The 16,720-nt window shown below is 42.3% G+C and overlaps 1 protein-coding gene across 1 annotated transcript in view; it reads right to left on the reverse strand.

The window, feature by feature from the left end:
- Positions 1 to 16,720, reverse strand: part of lsm12b (LSM12 homolog b) — a 98,645-nt gene that overhangs the window by 8,862 nt on the left and 73,063 nt on the right. The window contains exons 3-4 of the mRNA XM_060939452.1: positions 8,913 to 9,022; positions 5,090 to 5,216 (exon numbers count right to left, since the gene is read on the reverse strand). Coding sequence (XP_060795435.1) covers positions 5,090 to 5,216; positions 8,913 to 9,022 — 237 coding nt within the window. The remainder of the gene's footprint in view (positions 1 to 5,089; positions 5,217 to 8,912; positions 9,023 to 16,720) is intronic.

Raw genomic sequence — 16,720 nt, forward strand, 5'->3', positions numbered from 1 at the left:
CCTTCCAACAGGCAACATGGCAGCCTCCTGATGGCATTTGAGTAGCAATACAAAAACACTCAACTTTCTTCAAGTATAATATGTTCATCTGTGACTTAACTCTCGAAAGCCTACAAAAGAAACACCTGGACATAATTTTAATACTACACAGATGTGTTTTACTGGGAACTACACCACATGCATTTTTCATACAAGCTACATCCAGGACCTAGAGAACCAAAACAAATATCTCTACATGTCACTCATGAGGAACTCGAATTGTACTGATAAATTTGGGTACTTTGTGAATGTGTCTATATAATAAAATCACATGCTGGCATGAAGATATTAAGTTTATCTTCTTGTGTTGAAAAAGCTCACATTTTTCATATGAAATACAGCATGGATCTGAGAGACATGTAAACAACATTGGATGGCTTTGAGTGGTACATATATTCCATTTGGCTAGTATGACAAACGAGTTAAAGACGAGTTCAATTATGCTAGCTGAACGGAATACATCTGATATACCATGAAAAACAGCCAATATTATTATTTTTAAATACACATTTGATGGCACAATTAGAGAAAAAGAACCGGGGGTGGGTGTTCAACTTACCAATATTGAATGCTGATTCTGATAGAATGTAATTAAAATGTTCTGCCAATCCAACGTACAAAGTTCTAGCAATTAAAATGGTACAAGTCCAAAAAGCCTGAACGACCACCCAACTTGGATACAAGCTATATACAGGATGACTGTTCAAGTTCTAAGTTATTTTTGATAAAGTAGAACTGACAATATTTCCGCTATTGCTCTCTTTTCCAGGTTTTCAATGTCCGTCCATTGGTATGTTTTTCTCTTGTAAATATGCATGAGGAATATCCAGTCAAGTTTTGGTAGCCTTTTGGGTGTTCAGCACATCTTTCTAGGGCTGCACAATTAATCGAATTTAATCGAAAATCGCGATTTTGGCTGCCACGATTAAATTAAATGAAAGTCGCGATTTATTTCCATGTAAAATCCGAGCTCTGCTGTATATGATTAAGCACTTTTTGACCAGTACTCCGCCAAACCATTAGGGGGCGAACCGACGCATGTAAGGTTTCATTACTCCGCCTAAATAAGCAAGCAAGCCTTAGGCGGAGTAATGAAACCTTACATGCGTCGGTTCGCCCCCTAATGGCGTGAGAGTAGGTAACAGATTGAGGTGAGAGAAAAGCTAACTATGCCAGAACAGACTATTTAGCACTGGAGGCAATGCTGTGACCTGCCTTTGCTCTTGTTTAAAGCCAGAGCATGTTGATAGGCTGCTCTTTCTAGCTAAAAACTTGTAAGCCTCAGTATAATGCTATGTAATTGTTGCAACTGAGTTTTCAGTTCCTTCATCCTTTGGTAATTTCTTGGATAAATTTCATTTATTTGTCATTTGGAAATCAGAATTTCTCTCTTAAATTTCATTCTGCACTGAAAGCTGTTCATATCGTTTGTTTGAATTAGGGGTGGGCGATATGGCAAAAATGTCATATAACGATTTAACAAAATCTCGATTTCGATTTTTTATCACGATCTTCCATCGGAAAAAACAAACAAAAGAAACAAACAGGCATTTTGGGGCTACAAACCTTTCTGAACAGATTTTAATTAATAGTAGCAATTTTGCATGTGCAAACATTGTAAACACACTAACACTGATAAAGTGCACTATTGGTTGTGAAGACAACAACACTAAGTAAACATCACTGATAAAGTAAACAACACTCTGATAAAGTGCATTCTTAGAATATAAAAAAGAAAGTAAAATATGAAATGTTGAATAACACACAGTCTTTGGTTATTTTGAAATGATTTAAGTATCAAAACACCAAATAGCTTTTTGAAAATGGTCCAGCCTGGTGGTGGGGAGGCTTCTGCATAGCTTTATTGTGGCTGTTTGAATGTTGCTAGCACCAGCCTCTTGTGCTCGAAATGTAGTTTATATTTAAAGAAGCTTCCCCAAACTTGACAGCCAGAGACCTCTGCACTCTGCCCAAAGAACCAGCGCGGGCACGGCGCACCACCTCGGGATAGAAACGAAACCCAAGCGGAGCCCCGCGGCGTGGAGGCGCGCCGCGGGGCTCCGCTTGGGTTTCGTTTCTATCCCGGGCTCCAGCCCGACGAAGAGCCACGGTGCTCGGCTTTAGTTTCGTTTTCCCATCGGCGGCTCCAGCCTCCCCAAGCTTAGAATGTGTAGATTCCATTTCTGACAATAAGTTCCGTTTCAGATGCATAATTCCGCAATTTCCGCCTGTTTTCCGCGATCGCGGATTTTCAGTCCCTCTACAGGTTAAGGACGCCTTACGTCTGCCGCGTCGGCGGGAACCAGCATAGAACGTCAAGTTATTGCGCTCATGGGCCAAGGCGATCTATACGATTTCTCCACTTTGGCAGATCGTCTGCGATCTTCTACTCGTTCTTATTCTTAACGATTTTATATCGTCAGATCGCACACCCCTAGTTTGAATATAGTGAAATAAAATTTAAGTGATTTCCCTAACATCAAGAATAATCGTGATTAATAATCGCGATTACAATTTTGATCAAGATAATCGTGATTATCATTTTTTCCATAATCGTGCAGCCCTACATCTTTCCCTTTCAAATTTCTCTCTAAATCTGCTTTTAAATGAAGGAAACCTCACAGCCATGTTTGTGTACAAATGGTCAGTCATTCACTAGCACAGAAGTTTTACATCTCCGATGTGTCTCTTTTCCAGTTTTTCGATGTGCATTGGTATGTTTTTCCTCTTGTAAATACGCGTGAATATATAATGACGTTTTGGTGGCCTTTCGGGTATTCAGTGCATCTTTAGTTTCAGTTTATTTAGTGCTCAAACCTAGCACTGGATCTCCTCTCTCGACAAAGAAATGATTCTGCGCATGCACAGCAGAAAAGTCATCACTGAATCTTCGCATGAGCACTGATGTGCGACATCGTGTTGTCTTGACAACGTGCAATATAATAACATTATTGCATGCTCATTCTTCATTAGAGAGTGGTGTAAATACACAGAGATTAAGCGATATGATATTGCATGCCATCAATAAACCCACCAGAAGGGAACAGAATACGTTTTTATTCCATGGAAAAAGTGGCCCGTATGTATAATAATTCCCCATGTGTCACTGTCGTCACTCCCAGTGTTTTCCTACTGACTAATGGCCCTTTTCCACTACCCTTTTTCAGCTCGCTTCAGCTCACTTCAGCCCGACACGGCTCGCGTTTCGACTACCAAAAACCAGCACGACTCAGCTCATTTCAGCCCTGCTTAGCCCCTAAAACTCGCACGGTTTTGGAGTGGGGCTGAAGCGAGCCAAGCCGTGCCGAGTGAGGCTGGGGGCGTGAGGAGACACTCCCCTGTGCACTGATTGGTGAGGAGGAGAGTCCTCACATGCCCCCACACGCCCCGCGAGCACGCTGGGATCTGTAAACACCGCAAACCCGGAAGAATAATAATTACGAATTACGAGAATTTCTGAAGCCTTATGTGCCTCGCCTCATCTATACGCTCTTGCCAGTATCTGTTGGCGTTGTCGGTGACAACAAGCCACAGCACCAAGACCAGCAACACTAACGACTCCATGTCCTCCATGTTTATTGTTTACTATCCGGGTCGTGAGACTACCGCTTAAAAGATCACTGAATCAGTGACATACAGAGCATCGTGGACGAGTTCGCGGAGCGCAAGGCTCGTCGTATGCCCTTCAAATAATGCGCGCAGTAGGCTATTGATGTTTTATGAGCCATGTACAGTATGTCGCCTAATGTTTTTTTGTTTCTGAGTTACATGTTCGTTTGAAGGACTTAATGTACAAAATAACATAGTTGCACCCCGTAGTGTTGAAATTGGTAAACACAGTGCATTCAGTGAGGTTTGCACCGCCCTCCTTTTATTTCTGACTCTTCCTGTCACCGTTGCAACCTCTGAGCGCTCATTCGTATGCCCTTCAAATAATGTGCGCAGTATAGGCTATTGATGTTTTATTATGAGCCATGTACAGTATCCTAATGTTTTTTGTTTCTGAGTTACATGTTCGTTTGAAGGACTTGATGTACTAAATAACATATAGTTGCACCCGGTAGTGTTGAAATTGGTAAACACCGCAGTTGCGGACATTTTGTAGCCTAAAATGATGTTATGATAAGCTTTAATAAAGGGCCCGGTCATTTGCCCCGCCCCCGGCCCGGCTCTGACTTGTTCCACCACTGTCACTGATGTTACTGTTTGCGCTGCTTAACGACATCACGTGACGTCCACCCACTTTCGCTAACTCCACCCAATGTGTCCACCCACTTCCAGCCAGCACGGTTCAGCGCGGTTGTAGTCGAAATGCAACTCCAACAGCCCCGCTCAGCTCGACTCAGCACGGCTCAGCCGCGTTTGTAGTGGAAAAGCGGCATAAACGCGCATTGTCAAAATGGCGAACCAGTTCAAAATTAAAATTTTGATAAGCTTTTTTTTTTGTGGATGTCTCCATATAATATAAAAACATCATATGGTGGCACAAAGATATGAAATTTATCTTCAAGTGGCAAACCTGCACATCTTCATGCAACCATGTAATATTCTTTATATATTTGGCCAAGTCAGAGCTTATTCGTTCAGTGAGTATCAAGTTGGAGTTTTTCCCCTTTCCACTGTCAACTCAGGCTTGCTCATTAGGGATAAAGTTTTTAGTTCATATGTTTAAAATCTTTATTTTTCTGCAAAGCTTCAGTGCAACAAATGTCTATTGTTAAAAGCACTTTACAAATAAACTGACTTGTTTTCAAATTGCTGCATGTTGGTGTGGACTAGGTCCAATTTATCTTCCTGACTATTTATAGGTTTACACTCCTCACACTCAGAACTACTACTATCAAATTATTTATTTCAGGGGTTTATTTTGGGAACCACAGTTATTGTATTGTCATGAAACAAGACTTTCAAAATGTATGTAAATAACACATTTGAAATGTAATGCCAATGTAAATATCAGCATAAACTTGATGTATATATGGGAAAGATGCAATAAATACAACAGTATTTCACTGAATGATACACTGTTAAATAGAATGAAAAAACTTACAATTTTGCGTATATGACTTAAAGCACTTCCTTCTTTGCCTTTGCAGTTTTCCACCTGATAGGGTGGTGAGATTATGACGTCATCCATCACAATAATGTTCTTCTCTTGCCATTTACAGTCTTTAATGCTGGAAGAGGGAAAGAGGTTCAGAAATAAGTTACCATTTGTAAATGATTGACAAATAAAATGGCCATAAAGTTTCAAAACTACAAATTTACTCAGTTGTATTTAAATTAAAACAAAAGAAGCCCCTCCCCCCAAAAAAAAATAAAAAACCTGCAATGTTACAAACATCAAAGCAGGATATTAACTACTATGCATTTTCCTCCACATCAAGTAGAATGACAAGAATATCAGCATGACAGTACATCATGTTGCCCATTGTTATAATGCTAACATTACTTACAAAGACAATCTTAGTACTGATCACTCACAGTAGCTCATGGTTCAGCTCAATCATTAAAAGTAGACTGCCTTTCAGATTTTAAGTGTAGTTAATAAAAAGAATTATCCCCGACAACTAATTATTTTTGTTTAGTGGACCAAAAGCTACTGAATTTGAATCACAGACTTCAAATTTTATTAGGTTTTTTTTTTTTTTAAATCGAACAATTAATGAATTTGGCCATAAATTCTCTGCTATTTTTTCCAGCTTCACCATGACCCAATTCAAGATACTGTGTCATACGTAGGCTTTCCCCATTCATGCAAAGCATTGTGGGATACAAATTTGAAACAAGAAAAAAAAAAAAAAAAGGAGGATGCGAGTGTGCAAAGGAGACGTCGAAGACCGACTATAGTAACAAAGCAAGAAGAGAGACACAGGACCAAACTAACAAATATCAGCGGTCAGCGAGCACCTCTATAAGCAGCTGCTCTTTTAGTGACGGAATGAAGTCCATGCACAGTCAAGGTAAACCTGTAGATGGCAGTAATGCAACACTGTGGATGCCAGCTGCTGTAAAACCCAAAAGGTGGTAAACCTGTGCATGAGCACACAGACTTCCTCTGTCTGCTTGACTGTGTGAAGCAAGCGATTTCATGCATCCTATTTGCTCGGGAATCCCTTCAAATTAAGTGACTTCCCAGCCACAGAATGGCCTTTTTTGAGATTATAGAAATAAACATGCATCACAATGACCAAATTTCAGAGGTAAATTTCACCGATTTTATGAAAATCAAAAGGCCGTCTAGCTTTAACACCACGATTCCCAACAAATAACTATCAAACCTGCACTTTCATTCGCCAGCTTTTATTCAAAGCATCTTTTAAGGAAGGCTTTAAGAAAATCCAATCCGACCACAGCTGAAAATTAATAAATAACTATGCATCTAACAATTCACAATCCAAGTCACAATACTGGGTTCACGATTTGATTTTCCCCATTATATTTAACAAAAATTAAATGAAAATCTTCTTACAAAATAAAAGCAACATTTTCCCATTAGCAACATAAATATTCCTGTAGTTAAATAAAACATTTTTCATTTTCTTAATGAGACCATCAATGATTGCATAGCTCACTAGCCCAAATCCGGATAGAAGTTATATGCAACTTAGGTACCCCTACCTTCATGCCAGAAAGAATCAAAATCGGTGAAGAACTGTGGGAGAAGCAGCGACGTGCATGGACCAATAAATAAAGTTGTTGGATAAATGCTGCCTTCACTTGCTAACAGAATAATGATGAAATAGAAGATGCCAATTTGGAAGGTGCACACAAAATGCCCTTCAACTAGTAATTGAGTGGGAACTTAAAAAATAACTGATACCAGTGTTTCTGAGTTGGGACGACCTTCAAACTTTCCATATGGCAGAGGTCAGTTTCAGTACTGGATGGTACGCAATTTTATTTTTAGCAATACAACTATCGTTAGCTGTTGCTTGTGTACATAATCTGATCTATAATTGTGTACACTTGATTCAATATAGAACAATGCTATAACAAACAAAATAGGATTTCCCTAATAAATAAGAAAGGAGGAATCTTGCAGCCGCCATTTTTCATTTCATGGCGAGAAAAAAGCATTTGAACATGACATACTTGTAATACTGTGGGACCTGCTGATGAGCATGTGAAGGCAGCAACAGCAAGAAGTCAAACCAGAGTGAACATCAGTACGTCTTTTCAAAGATGGCCAATTGAGGGAGTTACCTGGCTTGTTTTGAAAATTTTTTCCCCTTTTTTTGTGGAGGAGAGGAGAAATTTTATTAGTTGAACATGACGATGCGCTACACTCCTTTCCCCCAACACACACACACACTCTCTCATGGACTCCTCCCTCCAGCCGTAAATCAAGCAGTGCACATTCATGTGTTTTGGAGGAGTGGCTTCGGAGGGAGAACTAAAGGGAAGAGGTGGGATTTTTTTGTTGATGCTTTAAAAAAAAAAATCTAATTTCACTCTTGCTGGTTTCCCCTAGCGTGCACTGTTAATCTTCCCGACACGCACCGTTTGTCATTAGCAATGTTCACGCGACCTCTGCATCGCATGCTGCTGTAGCAGGACGGCAAAGAGTCCAGGCGAATTTCAGCTTCCTTCTCCTGGAAGTGTTTATTGGTCTTAAAATCCAGACAGTTCCACAGCAAACTGCCACTGCATTCACTTCGCAATATTTTCAAGTGGAAAAACTAAGCAATTAAAAAAAATAATTTAGTTTACATGGAAATCTCTCCTTTTTTTTTTTTATACCCGAAATACAAATGTTTAAAACCCTGATTTTCTGCATTTCCGAGGAAGTTTCACACCCCCACCTCCGTTTAATATTTATAGGAGGAGTCTCTAGTTTCAGTGCTTCCTAAAGGCCAATTTATGCTGACAACCCAGTCCTTGCAGATAGCGTCTGCGTAGCCCCCCCACCTTCGCAGACGCTCTGCACGCACCTCCCAAAAATTGCGACCACCGCAGAAGCCTCGCAGACAGCGTCGCAGACAAGAGGGCTCTAATTGGTCCACTCTACATCCGCTGTACACGCACTTCCGCTTCCCTACTTTCCCGGTTTGGTTTGTTTTCACGACTGCCATTTTTAAAAACACGAGCGAAGATGGAGCAGCACGAAGAGCGGTTGATCGAGGAAGTATGTACATCTATACGACTCCAGTTCTAGTCATAAGTAACCAGAGGATAAACACTCCACTAACCACACCCACCAACCACTCCTAGCGATTTCGCGACTTCACGCCCCCTTGCGTTGTGGCGGTGAATAACATCGCGCACGCCTATTACTCCCCGCTCAACAATAAATTGCAACTGTCTGCGAAAAGCTGTCTGCGAAAGCCTTGTCGCAAGAGCATGCAGAGGCCCCAAGAGTCAGTCATTTTTCTGCCACAGCACAGTATTCAGGACAGAGGAGTTTGTGATTCCAGGGTTTTGCTGCAAAATGACAAGCTGCAGGGTTTGTTGTCTCATTAGTTTCAACAGAAAGAGAGACAATAAGAATCTAGTGACTTGACATTTGCTGTAAAGTGAGCGACAACTGGTATCATGGACATTCTACAATTTTAAACGTAATCAAGCAGATATAAACTGATGTTTGATAATTACTTCTTGGTTAATTGTTGGGGTAGAACAAAAACAGTTTGGGAAGAAAATGGTGAAAGTGGGGGTAGTAACAGTACCTTTGACTATCACACTGCCACATCATTAGTCTCCCATAAAAACATTACACAAAGTATTTCCTTACTTATCTTACATGAATAAAAATGTTGACAAGTTCAGCATGAGTGTCGACATAACATGCCCTCATACACCCCCCCCCAAAACATACGTCACTCACGCACACACCCACAGCTATGGCTGATGAGAAGATGGTGTTGTCTTACGTTTTATGTATAGTTTGGAATAGTTGCTGGCCCTCAACTGAAACCCCAGCGCTGATTGCATAGGCTTGGGACAACTTGTCTTCCTTTTCCGTCCTTGCCCGATTGGCAAGCTGTGGGAGAAACACACAGGTCATGAAAATAGTCATACACTGGGGATGCAATACAGTAACGTTACTCCAACATAACGACCTTTCAACCAAGGAAAACTTCAAACTAAATTTCCCCATCCTGCTGCATAAAACAAGTACATGCAAGTGGGCAGTAAAATAAAGAGCCCAACAGCAACAACCACCAAAAAAAAAAAAAAAAAAGAGGTTGCTGAATTAAGACCAAAATATATTGTTTTAGTTCCATGAAATCATTCCCTCGGAGGTGTGAATAATATGCATGATAGTGCTAACTCAATATTTATCTCACACTTAAACTGAATCCCAAATGGCTTCTTGCTCATATCTTTTGCTTTCCACCCAACAACCATTTGCAGTTGGAGAACACAGCCGAATGAAAGAGTAAAAAGCACATTTTCGTCTAATGCACTTACAATGAAAATGAATCGTGATCAGTGTACAATGTATCCAAAAGTTACAGAAGCCAACACTCAACATGTTTTGACACAAAACATGGATGATGCTTGTCTTGTTTAATTTTTCCAAATCAGAGATGTGCCTGAACATTGTGACCAATTTCCCCTCAGTTACTTTCTCACTCCTCGCTATTTGACACTTGATCAAGTTGAGCTCATTTATTTTCAGTGTAATAGCTAATCATAATGCGTTTGCCTCTTAATGTGCATGGACTTCTGCTGTGTGCTCATTATAGAACGTAAATCACAATTTTTTTTAACCCTTTAGAAATTTTCTATATTTCTGCATAAATGACCTAAAACAGATTTTCAGACAAGTAGATAGAGAGAACCCAGTTAAACAAATGAGACAAAATTATACTTTGTCATTTATTTATTGAGGAAAATGATCCAATATTACATAACTAAGTGGAAAAAGTATGTGAACCTCTATGATTAACAGTTAATTTGAAGGTGAAATTAGTCAGGTGTTTTCAATCAATGGGATGACAATAGGGTGCGAGTGGGCACCCTGTTTTATTTCAAGAACAGGGGGATCTATCAAAGACTGATATTCACAACACATTTGTGGAAGTGTCATGGCATGAACAAAGGAGATTTCCGAAGACCTCAGAAAAAGCGTTGATGCTCATCAGGCTGGAAAAGCTTACAAAACCCATCTCTAAAGAGTTTGGACTCCACAAATCCACAGACAGATTGTGTACAAATGGAGGAAATTCAAGACCATTGTTACCCTCCCCAGGAGTGGTCGACCAACAAAGATCACTCCAAGAGCAAGGCATGTAATAGTCAGTGAGGTCACAAAGGACTCCAAGGTAACTTCTAAGCAACTGAAGGCCCCTCTCACATTGGCTAATGTTAATGTTCATGAGTCCACCATCAGGAGAACACTGAACAAATGGTGTGCATGGCAGGGTTGCAAGGAAAGAGCCACTGCTCTCCAAAAAGAACATTGCTGTCGTCTGCAGTTTGCTGAAGATCATGTGGACAAGCCAGAAGGCCATTGGAAAAATGTTTTGTGGACAGATGAGACCAAAATAGAACTTTTTGGTTTAAATGAGAAGCGCCATGTTTGGAGAAAGGAAAAAACACTGCATTCCAGCAAAAGAACCTTATCCTATCTGCGAAACATGGGGGTGGTATCATCATGGTTCGGGCCTGTTTTGCTGCATTTGGGCCAGGACAGCTTGCCATCATTCATGGAACAATGAATTCTGAATTATACCATCAAATTGTAAAGGAAAAATGTCAGGACATCTGTCCATGAACTGAATCTCAAGAGAAGGTGGATCATGCAGTAAGATAACGACCCTAAGCACACAAGTCGTTCTCCCAAAGAATGGTTAAAGAAGAATAAAAAGTTAATGTTTTGGAATGGCCAAGTCTTGACTTTAATCCAGTCGAAATGTTGTGGAAGGACCTGAAGCGAGCAGTTCATGTGAGGAAACCCACCAATATCCCAGAGTTGAAGCTGTTTTGTACAGAGGAAAGAGCTAAAATTCCTCCAAGCCGGTGTGCAGGACTGATCAACAGTTACCAGAAATGTTTAGTTGCAGTTATTGCTGCACAAGGTGGTCACACCAGATACTGAAAGCAAAAGGTTCACATACTTTTGCCACTCACAGATATGTAATATTGGATCATTTTCCTCAATGCATAAATGACCAAGTATAATATGTCTCATTTGTTTAACTGGGTTCTCTTTATCTACTTTTAGGACTTGTGTGAAAATCTGATGTTTTAGGTCATATTTATGCAGAAATATAGAAAATTCTAAAGGGTTCACAAAACTTAAGTGTGTCTGTGTGCACGCGCGCGCACACTTGCAAAAGTATTCATCCCCCTTTGTGTTTGTCCTGTTTTATTGCATTACAAGCTGGAATTAAAATGGATTTTGGGGGGGGTTCGCACCATTTGATTTACACAACATGCCTACAACTTTAAAGGTGCACATTGTCTCATAAAAACATTCATTAAGATGAAAAACAAAACTCTCGTGTGCATAAGTATTCACCCCCTTTCGTATGAAACCCCTAAATAAAAGCTGGTCCAACCAATTCACTCCATAAGTCACATAATTAGTTAAGATCCACCTGTGTGCAACCCAAGTGTCACAAGATCTGTCAAAATGTCTGTATAACTCAGCCTGTTCTGGAAGGACCCTGACTCTGCAACACTACTTAGCAAGCAACATGAAAACCAAGGAGCACTCCAAACAGGTCAGAAACAAAGTCCTGGAGAAGTATAGATCAGGGTTGGGTCATAAATAAATAAATCCAAAACTTTGAATATCCCAGGGAGCACCATTAAATCCTTTAGAGCAAAATGGAAAGAATATGGCACCACTACAAACCTGACAAGAGAAGACCACCCACCAAAACTCTCAGACTGGGCAAGGAGGGCATTAATCAGAGATGCAACAAGAAACAGCAACAGTAACACTGAAGGAGCTGCAAAGATGGGAGTATCTGTCCACAGGACCACTTTAAGCCATACACTCCACACAGAGTGGGGCTTTTTGGAAGAGTGGCCAGAAGAGAGAGGGGGAAGAAAAAAAAAAAACGCGTTTGGAGTTTGCCCAACAGCATGTGGCAGAATCCCCAAAACACATGGAACAGTCTCTGGTCAAAGGAGACAAAAATTGAACTTTTTGGCCATCATGGGAAATGCCATGTGTGGCACAAATCCAACACCCTGAGAACAACATCCTGACAATGAAGCATGGTGGTGGCAGCGGCATCATGCTGTGGGGAATGTTTTTCATTTGCAGGAACAGGAAAGCTGGTCAGGACTGAAGGAAAAATGGATGGCACTAAATACAGGGCAGTTCTGGAGGAAAACCTGTTTGAGTCAGCAACGAACGTTCACGGTCTAGCAGGGCAATGACCCTAAACATACTGCTAAAGCTACACTGGAATGGTGTAAAGGGAAACATTTAAATATCTTGGAATGGCCTAGTCAAAGCCCAGACCTCAAATCCAATTGAGAATCTGTGGCACAACTTGATTGCTGTACACCAACACAACCCATCTAACTTGGAGTTGAAACAGTTTTGCCTTGAGGAATGGGCAAAAATCCCAGTGGCTAGATGTGCCAAGTTAATGGAGACATACTCCAAGAGACTTGCAGCTGTAATTGCAGCAAAAGGTGGCTCTATGAAGTATTGACTTTTTTCTGGGGGGGGGGGGGGGGGGGGGGGGGGGGGGGGGGGGGATACTTATGCACATTCCAGATTTCTATTTTTTCATCTTGTTTGCATCACAATAAAAACAAAACAAAAAAAAGACAAAAACAAAAAAAAAATGCACCTTTAAAGTGGTAGGCATGTTGTGTAAATCAAAATGGTGCTAACACCACAAAAATCCATTTTAATTCCAGCTTATAATACAATAAAACAGGACAAGCACCAAGGGGGATGAATACTTTTGCAAGGCACTGCGTGTACACACACACACGAGTAATACTGCAAAGTAAATCGAAAACCGGGATGGAGCTAGTACGTCACCCTGTTTAACACCATTATCCACAGTGATTTCCTCAGATAGCTGTCTATTAAAATTTACTCTGGCTTTCATGTTTCAACACAGTTGTCGTATCATATTGACAAATTTTGGTGGGCCTCCATTTTCTCCAAGAATCTTCCACAAAGCTTCTCTGTTCACTGTATCAAAAGCCTTTGTTAGATCAACAAAGACCTGATAAAATGGTACTTGCTTTTCAATGCACTTCTCCTGCAACTGTCTTGCAGTGAACATCACATCCATAGTTCCCCTTCTGAAACCGCATGGAGTTTCTGGTATAACAGTAGGGCATGTGTCTTCCAGGAGTCAGTTTAACAGAAGCTGAGCCAGCACCTTACCAAGTGATTCCAAGATTGTGATTTCTCGATGCAGACCACAATCAGACTCATTAATTTCAATGTGAAACCTGTGGTTGCACTCTCCTTTCGAAGGCTGGCTATGTCAAATCATATGAAATTCCATGAAAGGGCACAAGGCATTCATAAACCCTCTCCCTACACGACCTAAGGAAAGAACATGGAGCGTACGGGAGAACTTGCAAAACAACAGCTGGTCTGAAACGACATATGGCAGTCCATCGGAAATCAGTCATACAGACATTGTTAACCCTGTCAGGACATTGGATTTTATATGCCACATATGTTTGAGACCTTGTAGATCATCTGCTGGGCTGAAGAGCCATCTTTGAGCACATGGAAGAAAGGGGGATGAGAATGACAGTTCGTGAAACATCTTTTGCAAGCACAGATGAAGTGGAGCAGTGAGACGGCTAACATCTGTCAAGATGAAGCACGCACACACTATTGTCAAAAGTATTTGCTCACCCATCCAAATTACCAGAATCAGGTGTTCCAATCACTTCCAAGGCCACAGGTGTATAAAATCAAGCACCTAGGCATGCAGACTGTTTTTACAAACATTTGTGAAAGAATGGGTCTCTCTCAGGAGCTCAGTGAATTCCAGCGTGGAACTGTGATGGGATGCCACCTGTGCAACAAATCCAGTTGTGAAATTTCCTCGCTCCTAAATATTCCACAGTCAACTGTATTATAAGAAAATGGAAGTGTTTGGGAACGACAGCAACTCCGCCACGAAGTGGTAGGCAACGTAAACTGACGGAGCAGGGTCAGCAGATGCTGATGCGCATAGTGCGAGGAGGTCGCCAACTTTCTGCAGAGTCAATCACTACAGACCTCCATACTTCATGTGGCCTCCAGATTAGCTCAAGAACAGTGCGCAGAGAGCTTCATGGAATGGGTTTCCATGGTCGAGCTGCTGCATCCAAGCCATACATCAAGTGCAATGCAAAGCGTCGGATGCAGTGGTGTAAAGCACACTGCCACTGGACTCTAGAGCAGTGGAGATGCGTTCTCTGGAGTGACTAATCACGCTTCTCCATCTGGCAATCTGATGGATGAGTCTGGGTTTGGCGGTTGCCAGGAAAACGATACTTGTCTGACTGCAATGTGCCAAGCGTAAAGTTTGGTGTGTGTGTGGGGGGGATTATGGTGTGGGGTTGTTTTTCAGGAGCTGAGCTTGGCCCCTTAGTTCCAGTGAAAGGAACTCTGAATGCTTCAGCATACCAAGACATTTTGGACAATTCCATGCTCCCAACTTTGTGGGAACAGTTTGGAGCTGGCCCCTTCCTCTTCCAACATGACTGTGCACCAGTGCACAAAGCAAGGTCCATAAAGACATGGATGACAGTCTGGTATGGATGAACTTGACTGGCCTGCACAGAGTCCTGACCTCAACCCGATAGAATGTCATCTTCAAGCTCGGGTCCTCTACCAGAGGCCTGGGAGTTTGAGGGTTCTGTGCAGTATCTTCGATGTTCCTAGGACTGCGCTCTTCTGGACTGAGGCTTCAGATGTTGTTCCTGGGATTTGCTGGAGCCACTCTCCCAGTTTGGGGGTTACTGCCCCAAGTGCCCCCACTACCACAGGGACCACGCAGCCCTTGACCTTCCACATCCGTTCCAGCTGCTCTTTCAACCCTTGATACTTCTCAAGTTTCTCATGTTCCTTCTTCCTGATGTTGGCGTCAGCTGGGATCGCCACATTATCACCACCACCCTCTTCTGCTCTTTGTCCACCACCACTATGTCCAGTTGGTTAGCCAGGATCTGTTTGTCAGTCTGGAAGCTGAAGTCCCACAGAACCTTGGCCCTGTTGTTCTCAGCCACCTTCTGTGGTATGGCCCATTGGGACTTGGGTACTTCTATTCCATACTGGTTGCAGATGTTCCTGTATACTATCCCAGCCACTTGGTTGTGCCTCTCCATGTACGCTGATCCAGCTAGCATCTTACACCCTGCTACTATGTGCTGGACTGTTTCAGTGGCTTCTTTGCACAGTCTGCATCTTGGGTCTGATCTACTCTGGTAGATCCTGGCCTCTATGGCTCTTGTGCTTATGGCCTGTTCTTGTGCTGCCATGATTAGTGCCTCTGTGCTGTCTGTCAGTCCTGCATTATCCAGCCACTGGTAGGATTTCTTGATATCAGCCACTTCCTCTATCTGACGGTGGTACATGCCATGTAGGGGATTGTCCCTCCAGGTTGTCTGTTCCTCCTCCTCCTCCTCTGCACTCTCATCAGGGTTCTGCTGCCTGAGACATTCACTTATCAGTTCATTCTTTGGGGCCATCTTTCTGATGTATTCTCGGATTTTCGATGTTTCATCCTGGACCGTGGTCTTGATGCTCACTAGCCCTCGGCCTCCCTCTTTCCGCTTAGTGTATAGTCTCAGGGTGCTGGACTTGGGGTGGAACCCTCCATGCATGGTGAGGAGCTTTCTAATCTTGATATCTGTGGCTTCTATCTCCTCCTTTGGCCAGTTGATGATACCAGTGGGGTATCTGATGACTGGTAGTGCATACATGTTAATGGCTCGGACCTTGTTCTTACCATTCAGCTGACTTTTCAGGACATGCCTTACTCTCTGGAGGTATTTGGCTGTGGTTGACTTCCTTGTGGCCTCTTCATGGTTTCCATTAGCCTGTGGGATGCCAAGGTACTTGTAGCTGTCTTGGATATCACCTATGTTGCCCTCTGGTAGGTCAATCCCCTCAGTTCGGACCATCTTGCCTCTCTGAGACCATCCGGCCACACTTGTCCAATCCGAATGACATCCCTATGTCATCGCTGTAGATCCGGGTGGTGTGGATCAGCGAGTCTATTTCTCGCTCGTTCCTGGCATACAGCTTGATGTCATCCATGTAGAGCAGGTGGCCGATTGTTGCCCCACTACGGAATCGGTACCCGTAGCCGCTCTTCGTGATGATCCGACTGAGGGGGTTCAGGCCTATGCAGAACAGCAGTGGTGATAGCGCATCTCCTTGGTATATGCCACACTTGATGTTGACTTGGGCAATGGGTTTTGAGTTGGCCTCTAGGGTTGTCTTCCACATTTCCATTGAGTTCTGGATGAAGGTCCTTAGGTTCCTGTTGATCTTATACAGTTCCAGACATTCCAGTATCCATGTGTGTGGCATTGAGTCGTAGGCTTTCTTGTAGTCAATCCAGGCAGTGCACAGGTTGGTCTGTCTCTTCTTACAGTCTCGGGCAACTGTTCTATCGACCAGTAGCTGGTGCTTGGCTCCTCTGGTGTTACTGCCAATCCCTTTCTGTGCCTCGCTCATGTATTGAGCCACATGCTTACTCATTTTTGCCGCAATGATGCCTGACAGGGCCTTCCATGTTGT

This window comes from Neoarius graeffei, chromosome 14 (assembly GCF_027579695.1).
Source record: "Neoarius graeffei isolate fNeoGra1 chromosome 14, fNeoGra1.pri, whole genome shotgun sequence".
Lineage (NCBI taxonomy): Eukaryota > Metazoa > Chordata > Actinopteri > Siluriformes > Ariidae > Neoarius > Neoarius graeffei.